The following is a 14,559-nucleotide window of genomic DNA, read 5'->3' on the forward strand; positions in this document are numbered from 1 at the left end:
CCCCACAGGACATGGGAAAGGGGATAAACCCTGCAGAGCTCAGCCCCACGGGAGCCACCCCGCAGGAAAAGGCAAAGGGATCCAGAGAGGGAAATGCCAGTGGGGTGCTGGGGGTCTGTGCCAGCCCCTCCCTGCCTGGGAGGGGCTGCTGGGCCAGGCTGAGCTGGGCTGGGCCAGGCTGAGCTGGGCTGGCCCACCTGGGGCAGGGAAATGGGAACAAGGCCCACCCTAAGGCACTGCAGTCGCACCCCCTCCCCCCTGCTCCAGACCCCCCCTCAACCTCAGAGCAGGACATGGGGTGGGAATTTCACAAACCCCAGGATGTGGGACCAGTTCCTGTCTGCCTGGGCACTGTGGAGGATGGGGATTGCCAAGGGATTGCCATGGGATCATCATGGGATTACCACGGGATTGCCATGGGATTACCACGGGATTGCCATGGGATCACCACGGGACTGCCATGGGATCACCAAGGGATTGCCATGGGATCACCATGGGATTGCCATGGGATCATCATGGGATTGCCATGGGATCATCATGGGATTGCCATGGGATCACCATGGGATCACCATGGGATTGCCATGGGATCATCATGGGATCACCATGGGATTGCCATGGGATCACCACGGGATTGCCATGGGATCATCATGGGATTGCCATGGGATTGCCATAGGATCACCAAGGGATTGCCATGGGATCACCACGGGATTGCCCCCAGGCACCATGGCATGTGGGACAATGGGCACGCTCTGCCTCCAGCTGCCACTGCCTCGGAGTCCTTTGGTATCTTGAGTTGGCCTGATGGCATCCCAGGAGCAGCGGGGTGAAGTGCCAAGCTGGGGAGCCATGGAAGCAGGTGGGAATGCTCATCCCAGAGTCCCAGAGCACGCCTGTGTCCGTCGGGATGTGCAGCCTGGAGCCTCTCCCCAGTTGGGGACAAGGGACACCAACTGCCCTGTGCCCCCCGGTGCAAGAGATTTGGCAAAGCCAGAGCCAGGACAGCTTGTCTGGAAAGGCTGCAGGAGAAGGGCTGGGTGTTTTTCCTTCTTCTTGGGCACTGATTGGTTCAAGTTTGTATCACAGTGAAGTCTGAGACGTGAGGAAGGAACCCAAAGCACCTTCCCTGACCGAGAAAGCCTCGTTCGTGCTTCAGCAGGAGAGCCAGGACAGCTCCTCCAGCCAGGCACATCCCACCTGCTGCTGGCCACAGAGCCGTCCATCCCTTGGGAGCAGACTCTGGAGCTTCTCCCTCCCCTCTGGAGGGACACTGGCAGCCAAACCGGCCCAGCCCATCCTCAAACACAAGTAAACATAAAGAGAAACTAAGAGGCACTATAATAACGCAGATCCGGGGAGGCCCGGGCTTGGCACGCCCCGCCTGGCTGCGGATGGATGGCTCGGCCCAGCCCCGGTCAGATGTCCTGCAGGGAGTGGCCAGGTGCAGCCCGGGTCAGATGTCCTGCAGGAGTAGCCAGGTGCAGCCCGGGTCAGATGTCCTGCAGGAGTGGCCAGGTGCAGCCCGGGTCAGATGTCCTGCAGGAGTGGCCAGGTGCAGGAGTGGCCAGGTCCAGCCCCGGCTCAGATGTCCTGCAGGAGTGGCCGGGTGCAGCCCCGGGTCAGATGTCCTGCAGGAGTAGCCAGGTCCAGCCCCGGCTCAGATGTCCTGCAGGAGTGGCCGGGTGCAGCCCCGGGTCAGATGTCCTGCAGGAGTGGCCGGGTGCAGCCCCGGCTCAGATGTCCTGCAGGAGTGGCCAGGTGCAGCCCGGGTCAGATGTCCTGCAGGAGTGGCCAGGTGCAGCCCTGGCTCAGATGTCCTGCAGGGAGTGGCCGGGCTCGCTGCGCTCCCGTTTGACCAGCGGCTCCCCCGGGTCCCCCTCCGTGCCCAGCTCGCTGATGTCATCTGCAAAGGACAGGGCTCAGAGCAGGGCACAGGGCCACTGGGGCTGCTTGCCAGCAGAGCAGGCTGCAAGAGGCAGCACGAGGCTCCCCAACCCTCCCACAGCCATCCCACCCTGAGCAGCAGAGCTCCCCGGCAGGCAGGGCAGGTACCTTTGTCCAGCAGTGTCGGGGACAGGGATGTGAGGTCACCAAACTGAAAGAAAAAGGAGTTATGGGGTCAGCGAGGCTTTGGGGAGCTGAGGTGCCAGACAATTTCAACCACCCAGGAGAGATGGAGCACCAGTGCTGGTGGTAGAGAGCAGAAATGAAAACCAACCACAGCTTTTGGGAGAAAAGCCTTTTGTTGCCATTTAAACCTCTGGGCAAACACCACACACAACAACCCAGGGCAGGATTTAGCTCTGGAATGAAGGGAGAATGAAAGGATGGAAATTTTTCCATCTCCCAGGTGACGACCAAGCGCTGCCACAGGCCAAGGTGGTGCCTTTTCTCCAGCCCTTTCCACCTCCCAGGCATTTCCCCTGTCCTGGTCTCCACCTTCACCCCTCTGCAAAGCCTTTGCAGCGATGTCTGAGAGAGCTGGGCCAGCCAGGCCGTGGTGCCAAGTGGAACCAGAGAGCTCCTTGGCTCTGGAGTTGTGGTGTCCCTCTCAGTGACGAGGCCTGAGACACCAAATTGCTGCAACAACAACGCTGGAAAGTCATGGAAAGCTGGGCAGGAGCTGAGGAGAGTGGGAATTGCAGAGTTCAGTGGGAGTGGGAGGATGCTTCATCCTTTGCTGGGAAGAATCAGCCTCCTCCTGGAGACCAGGAACATTGCAAGGCTTGAATGAAGGAAAAGCCTGAGGGATGGGAGCCTCCCCCAGCTGGGCTCTGCTGGGAGCCAGTCTCTGCCTTTCCTGTTCCTTTAATATCACTGAAGGTGGAGGTTTTGCAGGGAATAGTGGGAACTCAGCACTGCAGCTGGAGCAGTGTGGGAGGGCGAGGGAAGGCAGAACCAACAGGCTTTGGTTTGCCTGACTCCTTGCATGAGCTCTGTGGAAGCTTCAAGGAGCAAATGAGATCAGTGTTGAGCACGTGGGCTCAGTTTTAAACTCGCAGTAGTTCCAGCATTGCTGTCACAGGTTCATCTGGGGCTTTTAACTCTGTATTTCAGAGGGAAAAACTGGATGTGGCCTCAGCTAGGCAGGACAGGACCTGCCTGCACGCCAGGCACCAGCCTTACTGTGAACAAAAAAACCCCAAACCCTCACAAACAGCCCAAACAACACCATCATCCTCTTCTTCACCTCAAAAATGGAGGGAGTGGCTGACTGTGTGTGTAATGCTGGAGCTTGTAAAGGCCTGCAGAAGTTCAGTTGCTGAAAGCAACTTCTGGACCGTTTTTGCTCGGTTTTGATGGACTTTGCCCTGTCCATCACTCCCACTTTGCCTTTTGGGGGTCTCAAAGTCAGGGCTGGCAGTCCCAGGTGGTGCAGAGAAGGGGGGAGATCCTTCCCTCCCTCCTGCAGGCCTCCAAAGCCCAAATGATGCTCAACCCCCCCAAACCCCAAGCCCCCCAGCACAGGGAAGATGCTCCATGAGCTCTATCCTTGTGCCAAAACAACTCAATAAATAATTTTTGTTGTAAAACAAGCCGAGGGTGCAGTGCGCTTTGTGAACCAGCGGTGTCTTTTGAGGAGCTGCTTCTTTTGGGTTGGTTTGTGGGGAACAAAGGGCTCTCACCTCTCCCATGACAGCAATTGGGGTCTCCCCTGTTGCCTGGGCCACACGATGCTCCACCAGGTAGAACATGTACTCGTCGTAGAGCAGGCGGATCAGGTGGAAGGAGCCAAAGCTGGCGGCGCTGCGCAGGGTGAGGTCCCGGATCACCATGGAGCTGGGAATGGGCAGCAAGCAGAAATTTGGGGTCAGTTTTACACCTGTGATGTGAGTTCTGGACCCTGGTGATACTGTGGGATCCAAAACTGTCTCTGCCTCTGACCCGAAAGTACCAGAACACTTTAAGAAATTGGTTTATGGAGCATCCTATCCCCATCCTGAAAGGACACCAGAAGCACACTTAAACAGAGTTTAATGGGAGAAAAGAACTTGGCCTTGGCTTTTCAAGGAGCTCCTTACATGCCCCAAGCCTGATGCAGAAATACCCCCAAAATGGGAAAGAAGATGTACCTGTAGAAAGACCACTTCAATAGGAACTGCCTGGCTGCCTTGGGGAAGCTGGGGCTGCCCTCGTGATGCTTCAGCACTTGAGTGACCACATTGTCCAGCCAGCTGGCCCACTGGTCCAGGGAGCTCTGCTGCTGCAGAGTCAGCTTGAAATCCTGCTCCAGCTTCTGTACCATGCCCTCCTCACACTGGCACACCCACGAGGCCTGCTCCTGCTCGGGAGGAAGGGCTCACAGTTACTCATGCTCTGCTCCTGCTTGGAACAAGGGCTGACAGTTACTCATGCTCTGCTCCTGCTTGCAGGAAGGGCTCACAGTTACTCAGGCCCTGCTCCTGCTTGCAGGAAGGGCTCACAGTTACTCAGGCCCTGCTCCTGCTTGGAGGAAGGGCTCACAGTTACTCAGGCCCTGCTCCTGCTCGGGAGCAAGGGCTCACAGTTACTCAGGCCCTGCTCCTGCTTGGAGGAAGGGCTCACAGTTACTCAGGCCCTGCTCCTGCTCGGGAGGAAGGGCTCACAGTTACTCAGGCCCTGCTCCTGCTTGGAGGAAGGGCTCACAGTTACTCAGGCCCTGCTCCTGCTTGGAACAAGGGCTCACAGTTACTCAAGCCCTGCTCCTGCTTGGAGGAAGGGCTCACAGTTACTCATGCTCTGCTCCTGCTCGGGAGGAAGGGCTCACAGTTACTCAGGCCATGCTCCTGCTCGAGAGGAAGGGCTCACAGTTACTCAGGCCCTGCTCCTGCTTGGAACAAGGGCTCACAGTTACTCAAGCCCTGCTCCTGCTTGGAGGAAGGGCTCACAGTTACTCATGCCCTGCCCCTGCTTGGAGGAAGGGCTCACAGTTACTCCTGCCAGGCCTGCGTGGTGTTGTACCCCAACCCAGGAATTAATTTCTAGCAGGCAAGGGCTGCAAACCCTGTGAATCATGGCCCCTCTGATTGGTCTGGACCACAATATTTTTAGAACTCCATAATTGTTGGTAGCACTTGATTCTTCACTGGAAAAGTGGTGAAGCATTGGAATGGGGTGCCCAGGGAAGTGGTGGAGTCACCACTCCTGGAAATGTTCAAAAAATGAGCGGACATGGCGAGGTTCAGCTGAAGGCTGGACTGGATGGTCTTGGAGGTCGTTTCCAGCCTTAATGATCTGTGAATCTTACAGAAGCTCCTTTTCCACAGTGAGGTGGAAAATTCACCTGGCAAAGCAACACCAAGCCCATCACCTTGTTCACAGCATTCCCAGAATCACTGGGTTGGGAGAGACCTTCAAGGTCATCGAGTCCAGCCCAGCCCCAGCACCTCAACTCAACCCTGGCACCCAGTGCCACATCCAGGCTGTGTTAAACACACCCAGGGATGGTGACTCCACCACCTCCCCGGGCAGAACATTGCAGAACTTTGCCACCCTTTCTGTAAAAAACCTTTTCCCCAATATCCAACCTAAATTTCCCTTGGGGCAGCTCGAGGCTGTGTGCTCTGGCTCTGTCAGTGCTGCCTGGAGAAAGAGCCCAGCCCCAGCTGAGCACAGGCACCTTCCAGGAGCTGTAGAGAGTGATAAGGGCACCCCTGAGTCTCCTTTTCTCCAGGCTGAGCACCCCCAGCTCCTTCAGCTGGGGATTGACCAGTGGCTGCCAGCAGAGAGCCTGGCTGTGGAGCCCCACCTGTGGGGCAGGTGAGGAGCAGGGGGGGTCCGTGGTTACCTGCACGTTGGCGAAGTCCACGCGGTTGAGGTCGCTGAGCATCTGGTTGATCTGGGACGTGTTCTGCAGCACGGCGCGCGCCGCCTGCGCCAGGTGGTTCAGGGACGTGTACCTGCGCAGGGTCTGGGCAAAGGCACTCACCACCCCCACCTGCAACACAGCACAGGGGCTGCAGGGCACGCTCTGCTCCCTGCCCAGCCCTGCACCCACCAGCACGGGCAGCGCTGCAGTGACCAGCCGTGGAAGAGCTCAAAAAACGTCTGGAGGTGGCATTTGGGAACATGTTTTAGTGGTGGCCTGGGCAGTGCTGGGCTTGTGGTTGGACTCAAATCATCTTAAAGGTCATTTCCAGCTTAATGCTTGTGCCAGGCGCTTGGAATAACTCAGTCAGTCCTTGGGCACAGGTGGTTGTAACACATATTGAGGACACGGAATGGTTTCTGAACCAATGGTGTCTCTTTAGGTGCTGCTCAGTTTGGGTTGGGTTGCAGGGAATGAAGGATTCTGACCTCTCCCATTGCATCTCCCTGGTTGCCTGGGCCACACAATGCTCCACCAGGCAGAACAGCAGTGGAAGGACCTAAACCTGAAGCTACCAGGTTTTCACACTCTGCCTCCAGCAGAGACCAGCAAGGTGGGAAGAGGCAGCAGGAATCCCTGGCTTTAGGAAAGCAGGAGCCTTGGGGCAATGCTACTCCTGTGCTTTCCAGGAGGACAGCCTCATTCCAGGGCAGAGATAACAGGGAATGCTCCCGGCCCCAAGGCTGCCAGAGCTCCAGGAGGGTTTGGACACTGCTCCAAGGGATGCTCAGAGGGGATTGTTGGGGTGTCTGTGCAGGGCCAGGGGTTTGTGATGATCCCTGTGGGTCCTTTTCGGCTCAGGATGTTCTGTGGCTCAATGATTTTCTCCCACAAAGCTTTATCTGCAATTTCAGGGCACGGGAAAGGCTCCATGGACAGAGCACCATCAGCTCCTGGTACAAAGGAACTGCCCCCCCCGTCCTCCCACTCCTGGCTGATTTGGGGTCACAATCAACCAGTGCACCATGCCAGGTGGCCAAACCCCAGCAGGAGCTTCTGCAAGATGCAGACACACACTGGGCCCATCTCTGCTCACCTTGGTCTGCACGACCTGCGGGGGGAAGTCACTCATGGCGTTCATCAGCCACCCTTCCAAGCTCTTGGCAAAGTTCCGGATTGCCTGGGTCAGCGTGCCTGCAAAGAAGGCTGCAAAGTCAGAAAGGCTGCTCTGTAGCATTTTTGGCTAGCATTTTCTAGCTTAGGACTGCTGGCAAAGCTCAGCCTGTGCTCTGGTTAGCTGAGATGTCAACTCAGCATCAAGGAAATCAGCTGGGTTGATGCACCCAAATTATTCTTGGATGTTATTACTCAAACTCTTCTTATTAATCTTTTTCTTCTTCTTTTTCATTTTTCTTTTTCTTTTTTTTATTCTTACTCTTACTCTTACTCTTATCCTTACTCTTATCCTTTCTCTTATTCTTATTCATTCTTATTCTTACTCTTATTCTTATTCTTACTCTTATTCTTACTCTTATTCTTGTCTTACTCTTACCCTTATGACAATTGGACTTAATGATCTTAGAGGTCTTTCCCAACCTAAACATTTCTATGTTTTTTAAAATTATTTTTATTTTCTTTCATCCTTTTCTTACTCATGGCTCTTCTGAACATTTTTCAAGCATTGAAATTTGCTCTTCAGAGACGCCCTCGTGCCCCAGCTTGTGACAGCCCTCAGAGGGACATTTGGGAATCTAAATCAAGAGAGAAAACTCTCAATATCCCATTATTAATCTCCCAAAAAGTTGACCCCAAATTTCCATGACTGCAGTCAGGGACAGAATGGTCCTGTGCAAACAAAGACCTCTGAGGAGCCACATCCCAAAGAGCTCCCATATCCAAACTCCTGGCCAAAATCAGGAGATGTGAAATGCAGCACACCAGATTTAAAAGGCAGGGGAATTCCCAGGGGGTACAAAATGTCCCCCCAGGGCAATGCTGCAGGAGGAACACTGCTGTTGCCATTATATTTCAGCCAAGACCAACACCTCCAAGTGGGATTTTACAGTGGGAATCTTTGTGGCAAGCGGTAGCCAGAGTGAGATCAGACCCAGCTGGGGCTGTGGGTACTCACTGGGCACGGGCCTGAGCACGTCAGGGATGAGGATCTCCACCAGGGCCTGGTACAGGATGTGGTCACAGCTCCTCATCCACTTGAGGATGGGCTCGTACTTGCACAGGGTGATCAGTTTGTCCTTTGGGAGGCTCCCTTCGGGTTCCTCTTCACTGCAGGAGGAGGAGGGAGGAGACAGAGTTAGCAGCAGGTTTGCATTCAGTGCTTTCCCCCTCTCTTTGCATTTCTAACTCAAATTTTCAGCAAAAAAAACCATGTTTGTGCGCCTTGCAAAAGGAAATGTTTGACTGCTCGTACAGGTCTTGTCTCTGCCAGCACCTCCCTGTCCTCGGGGCCAGAGCTTGGAGCAGTTTTCCTTCAAATCCACACTCCTGGTGCTCGGCCTGCCTTTCCCTCTTCCCTTTTTAACTGCACAGCCTCTCACAGCCCCTGCTCACGCGGGAGCTGAGCTCCAGCTCTGCCATCTCAGCCAGCAGAGGCTCGGCTGGATCCTCCCTACAGCCCCAGCTGTTCCCAAACCTTCCCTCTCCTCTCTCCTCTCTCTCACCCTCCTGGGCCACAGCACTGGGGACAAAACCTTTGCAGCCACTGCAGGGGCAGGTGAGCTGACATGGAGAAGTTTTCAAGGTGTTTAACCCCTCCAAATGCTGAATGTTTCCAGAAGGAAGGGACTGAATGGATGAGAACAGAACATATTGTCTGTAACTGACTGGGGTCAATCCAGTCCCGTTATTTCACTTTGCAGATGTGCAAAGGCACAAGGTAATTGTTACACAGCAAGCAGAAAGAGCTGAAACCTGAATTCACTGCCAGAGCATCACAGCAGAGCTGCTCACCCACACATTATGCTGGGAATTGGGAATTTGGAAGAGTCTTTCTCCATGAAAAGAGTGGTTTTGCCCATGAAAATCATTAAAGCCAAGCCTTGGACGTGCTCTAAAGGGAACTTTGAGCCTCAGCCTGCAGAATGTTAGTGGTGAACTCCATGGGCATAACTCCTGGAAAATCCCACATGGAGAAAGGTCAGGAAACCTGCTGTGAAGTTCATCCATGTTCTGCATCTTCTCATGCTTTCAGTGTGCCACCTCCCTAATGTCTGGGGTTTGTATTTACATTTATATATTAAGAAGGGGAGGGAGTGTGTTATTTACCTTTCTGGGTTAGTGGCAGAGGTGTGAGAGCCCTGCACAAAAAACTGCCTCCAGTTTCCCCTGTGTACCTGGAAACAGCTCCTGGGGTGTTGCAATCTGCCTGGGAGCTGTTCCCTCAAAAAAAATGAGATTTTAAACCAAGCAAACACAGCTGCAGTGACTCCTTGCAGGAAAATACCCCCTGGGCAACATCTAGAGGGCCATATTTTACTGATTTTTGAGGGTTTTTCCTTATTACTCAATGTTTTACCATTTTTCTTCTGAATAAAAAACCTTCATTTTTATAGCCTCGGTAAGACTGGACAGATTTGTGATAGAAATTTTAAGAAGAAACCTTCACTTTTTCAATTTTCTCTGTTTTCACTGATTTCCATTCTCCTGGCAGCAGCTCCCAATGCATAAAGGACGAAGAAGAGGCACAGCAACGAGCCAGGCAGGAGTGAAAAGATTAAAGCAGCTTTGTTTGCAATGATCTGCCTCAAAACATGAGGCACTGACAGGTCTGGGCAGCCAGGCAAGGCAGAGAGTCAGTCTGGATATCCCAAAAACCTCAGAGAGTCCCTAAAATCTGAGCAAGGAATCAGCACTGGGGAAAGCAGGAGGTGCAATGTCCAGCCTCAGGATGAGAGAAATCAGCCCCAAGTCACCCCAGGGGAGGTTTAGATTGGATATGAGGGAAAATTTCTTCACTGAAAGAGTGGTCAGGCATTGGAACAGGTTGTGGTGGAGTCACCATCCCTGGAAGTGTCCAAAAAAGGTGTGGATGTGGCATTTGGGGACGTGGCTGAGTGGTGACCAGGGCAGCGCTGGGTTGATGGATGGACTCAGAGAATTCACAGAATTCACAGAATGAGCAGGTTGGAAGAGACTTTAAAGATCAACAAGTCCAACCCAGCCTCAACATCTCAAGACTGATGATCCTGGAGGGCTTTTCCAACCTCAGTGACCCCACAGTTCTCTAATCAGAGCAGAGCCTTCCCCAGAGCTGCTCTGAACTTTGCATTACAATATTGAACACTGCCAGCTCTCTTTGTCACAGCTCTGCAGGGCAGAAAATACTCCCAGATTCTCCAAAGCACTCATTTATGCTGATTTTCTGCTAGTTTATTTTCAGATTCCAGCAGGTGTTTTGGAATAGCAAGTACACAATCCTATAGCTTGCTTTTCTTTTTATTTGGTCTGTCTAAAAAACGCAATGACTGAACATCTCAGAGAGGATTTTCTCCCCACAGTAAGTTTCACTCGAAGGGCATAGATTTGTACCTGTAGGATCATCTACCTAAAATCTTGGCACTGAAGAAAAACAGGCTTTAGGTTCACAAAGACTGAAAAAACTTCATGCACGTTAAAAAGAGATCATCTGCAAGAAGTGGAGCAGGGAAGAGGGGAGTACCTGGAGGGCAGAGCAGTGGGGCCATCACTAGGGGGTGCCTTGGGACTCCAGAAGGATTGCCACAGCTTCTCGATGTAGTGGAACTGGAGGTGCATCACGACATCCAAAGTGGCCTGACAGCAAAGAACAGCACGGGGTGAGCACTCAGCTCGAGTGCTGCCACTCACAGTAAATAATTTACATGAAAAACAACGGAATTGGCACTGTTGTAGTGACCAACTTAACATAAAACTGATCACACGGTGGAAAAAAATCAATATTTGAGTTGTAATTCCTGGCAAATGAAGCACTCCCAGCTTTTCCTAAGAGCTGGGAACTTGAATGGTGTCCCATGTCAGTTAATAAATCAATTACAAATAATCCCCAACGAATAGTGCAAACAATCACCTCACAGTGCCTCCTGTAGAGAACCTGCAGAGTTTTCACGTCGTTCAAGGTGAAACCTTCTTGTAAGAGGACATTGCCAAGATCAGGGGCTGGGAACTCAGGAAAGACATGGGTTACATCTGGGAACAGAAATTGGGAGAGATGGTGAGGGTTAGGAAAGCTCAGAGTACAGGTGAGCACAAGGTGCTGCCGTCACTGGAGGCTCTTCCATGCTCCAGCTGGGATGAGAGAGGAAAAATGAGATAATTCAGTCCTTTCCCTGATTTGTGCTGATACTGAGAAAAAGCAAACCACCACAGCCCAGTGGGTTCAGTGGGGAAAGGACAATGGTTCCTTTCTGTTTGTAACAAAAGAAATAAGAAAATATCATCCTCATCTACCATCCATTAGAATTTCCCTGGAAATGTCTCTCTGGTATTTAAGGAGTACAGTGGGGAACAGAATTGGGGAGCAGAGGTGTCAGGAGCTGGGATTTGTGATGGAGACACAGATCCAGGACCAGCAAATCCAGAGGGTCTGCTCCACAAGGAGAAGGCCAATATGGATCATCTGCACCCAGGTCCCCACTGCAGCCTTGGCAAGGAAGGGAATTGCTTCCCCCCTCTGGCCAGGACCTCCAGTCTTCCATGGAATTTAAATAAACCAGATGGAATAAAAAAATACTGTGAGCACCCAACAGACCCATGGGGCCAAGGGAAAAACCCTCCTGGGGAGATAGGAGTCAGCAGGTAAACTTAGCAAGTGTGACACTACAAAAACCTATAGAACACATCCTATATATATAAAATATACATATCTGTAAAAATAATTTAAATATATATAAATTTTAGATAATACATATTATATATACTATTATATACATAATCTTTATATAGCATAAAATTAATATAATATTTAATTAAAAGCTACAGCATATAAAATATAAAATATATATTTTATATATATACTATTCTATAATATAGGATATATTATAGTATATATTATATATTATATCTTTTTATATAGTATATATATAGTATATATAGTATATATAAAGTAAATATATATATACACATATATTATATTTATACTATATATAGTATATATTTATATATATCTAGATATAGATATATATAGATAGATAGAGATATATATAGATATATATAAAATCTATAGTATATACATATATACACACACATACTGCAGATTTTTTAGGACCTGCTGGATAAAACCTTCCCCTTAAAGCCCAAATCCCTGATGTGGAATAACTGATCACCAAAGGAGTGTCCTCACCTATGAACTGCTGGTGGTGCTGGCACTGAGCAGCCACTGACTGCTCGGGGGTGGTGTGGGGGGTGCTGTTGGATGCACTCTCTGCCATCCCATCCATCTTCTGGGCTGCTCTGTACCTAAATTCCATCAGAATTAGGAAGGGTTAGGATCCACACAGACAGGAGAAACGCCTCTGTGTTATTTACAACACACATCGGTGACTTCCTGGAGTGGTTGGTACATTCAAGGCTGGTAATTTATGCTGTGGACTCAAATGGAGGGGAAATGAGAAGCTCCTTTTGAAAAGCTTCCCCAAGACAGAACTAAAGGGGCTAAGAAGTTTGGTGACACCAAAAAATCAAACAAGAGCAGCAGAGCTGCAGTGGGGTCCAGGGCAGAGTCTGTCTCAGGCATTGACTTTTGCATTTACTTTCTGTTTGAGAGCTAAAGAAATAAATTCTGCTCCTTCTGCACTTCAGCAACTACCAGAAGTGTCCATGCTTGCAGGAGGCAATTCCAAATGCCTTTCCACCCAACGTGGGGCTCGAACGCACAACCTGAGATCAGGAGTCTCCTGCTCCACCAACAGAGCAGATTCTTACAGCTGCTGAGTGTTCTGGGCAGGGCCTGGGGGCACCTACCTTTGCTTCTGGTGGATGGGCTGCTGCCTCATGGCCATGTACTGCGTGTCCTCCTGCAGGCGGTTCAGCGGCGACTCCGGCTTCAGGCGGATCCCGTAGTAGTGATACTTGGAATTTCCCCTGGAAATATCAACTCAGTCACTAAAAGGGCATTGTGGCCCTGGTTGCTTGGACAACACACCCCACTTCGTGCAGCACAGGGCTGCCACACACTGTTTGAGTGGCTGAAGGGATGAACTTGGTGCCTCAGGTTTGAGCTTTTCTGTTTTTCAGATTCTGTGCTGCTTTAGTCTGTGGGTCTGGGCTTCACATGAGGGGATGCTGAGCTCTCTGCACAGAGCAGGGACACAAAACAATTCCTGCTCCAGCTGGGCACCAAGGACAAATGATCCAAATCTCAGCCCAAGAGCACAAACACCATGGAATGAAGAGAGAAAAGCAAGCAGGATGGGACTGCATGGGCTGGGGCTGGAATTGGACAATGAACTGCAAGGTGCAAATGGAGCAGAACTGATCAAAGTGAGAGACCCCGTGAGTGGTTGTGCATTTTGTGACCATTTTGGGTTCACCTGGGGTGTAGCCCTGCTGGGCTCTTGTGCTGCCCAAGGTGGATCCATTAAGGATATCCTTTTAATAAATCCCTACTTTATTAATAAACTCTGTCTATTCTCTGTTCTGGATCAGCCTTCACAAGGCATCAAATATAATGAAATGCCATCATCCCCTAGAAAATTTAAACCCACACGTGGCCAGGTGCAGTGGCACCCACACCTAAACCTGGCCAAGTTTGTCCCAAGCAGCCCATGGTGACTGGGGAAGGGAGGAGGGAAGTGCTACAGTAAAAAATGTTATTAAACAGAGTGGCTGAAAGACCACAGGGGACACTCTGCTATTTGATGAGGGCTTAGGGATTTGTTTTTTCCATAAAAACAAGCGTCCATCTTTATCTAGACTTGGATAAAACTGACTGAGTGGCCCACTATGAAAAGAAAAATGTCTTTTGGTTGCCAGCACTTCTGCAGCAGCAGCACCAGGCTTTGATGTGGTTTTGTCCTTGGAGCTGCTCATTTTTGAAGGTTTTGTAAAAAATGAAAGCTTTCTCCAAGCACAGGGAGCTGGAATTCTTTCTCCTTTGCTGCTGTGCTGCTCCTGAGGAGGGCGTGATCCCACCACACTAGACAGAGATGTGTCAGCTGAAGTTTTTCCACCAAACTGGAATTTTTTTGGTCCCAGTGGGAGCTTGGGCAGTTCTGCAGCCATGGACATGTGGTGTCCAACTTGGCTTCAGCCCATTTGTCACCATAAATTGGTGAATTGAGTCCTCAGAGGGAGAAGAGACCGAGCCAGGGAAGCACCAACAGCATCTCCAGAGCACAGAGTAGAGAGGGTTAAAATTCCTTTGCTGTGTCACTAAAACTGGGACTGGAGGCACCTTAAATCCAAGGATGCTTCCCATTGGAAAATTGGAGAAATGTAAGAGAGGAGTATTTATCAAACTGGGTTCTTTTCTGGGGGGAATTTGCTCTTTTCAAGGGCCCAGTTGAATTGTTGGGTCTTTGTCACTGCACCAAAGGATTTTACACACACAGCCCATGTTCAGCCCTGTCCTAAGTTATTTAAATGCCTGCAAATTAAATAACAGCTGCCTTTATAACCTAAAATTACAATGAGTAGGAAAATAATGGGGGTCAGCTCTTTCCACAGTAATTGAGGTTCACTGTCCCCTTCCCAGCCTGCACATTTCCAATTTTCAGTGCTTTTTTTTTGTTTTTTGCTCACTTGTTTACTCTTTAATCCTTGATGGGATTAAGAATTTCTCT

General features: G+C 50.8%; 1 protein-coding gene across 5 annotated transcripts in view; it reads right to left on the minus strand.

Annotated features, from left to right (window-relative positions):
* Window positions 1-1,708: 1,708 nt before the first annotated feature.
* RFX2 (regulatory factor X2) overlaps window positions 1,709-14,559 on the minus strand; it is a 33,017-nt gene continuing 20,166 nt past the window's right edge. For all 5 annotated transcript variants that reach the window (XM_038164004.1, XM_038164000.1, XM_038164005.1 and 2 more), the window contains 11 exons: window positions 12,740-12,859; window positions 12,120-12,235; window positions 10,848-10,966; window positions 10,461-10,573; window positions 7,917-8,068; window positions 6,882-6,979; window positions 5,765-5,914; window positions 4,071-4,279; window positions 3,624-3,777; window positions 2,050-2,092; window positions 1,709-1,900 (listed from right to left, as the gene is read on the minus strand). In XM_038164004.1, the coding sequence (XP_038019932.1) occupies window positions 1,806-1,900; window positions 2,050-2,092; window positions 3,624-3,777; window positions 4,071-4,279; window positions 5,765-5,914; window positions 6,882-6,979; window positions 7,917-8,068; window positions 10,461-10,573; window positions 10,848-10,966; window positions 12,120-12,235; window positions 12,740-12,859 (1,369 nt within the window). In that variant the 3' untranslated portion in view covers window positions 1,709-1,805. The remainder of the gene's footprint in view (window positions 1,901-2,049; window positions 2,093-3,623; window positions 3,778-4,070; window positions 4,280-5,764; window positions 5,915-6,881; window positions 6,980-7,916; window positions 8,069-10,460; window positions 10,574-10,847; window positions 10,967-12,119; window positions 12,236-12,739; window positions 12,860-14,559) is intronic.

Source organism: Motacilla alba, chromosome 28 (assembly GCF_015832195.1).
Source record: "Motacilla alba alba isolate MOTALB_02 chromosome 28, Motacilla_alba_V1.0_pri, whole genome shotgun sequence".
NCBI lineage: Eukaryota > Metazoa > Chordata > Aves > Passeriformes > Motacillidae > Motacilla > Motacilla alba.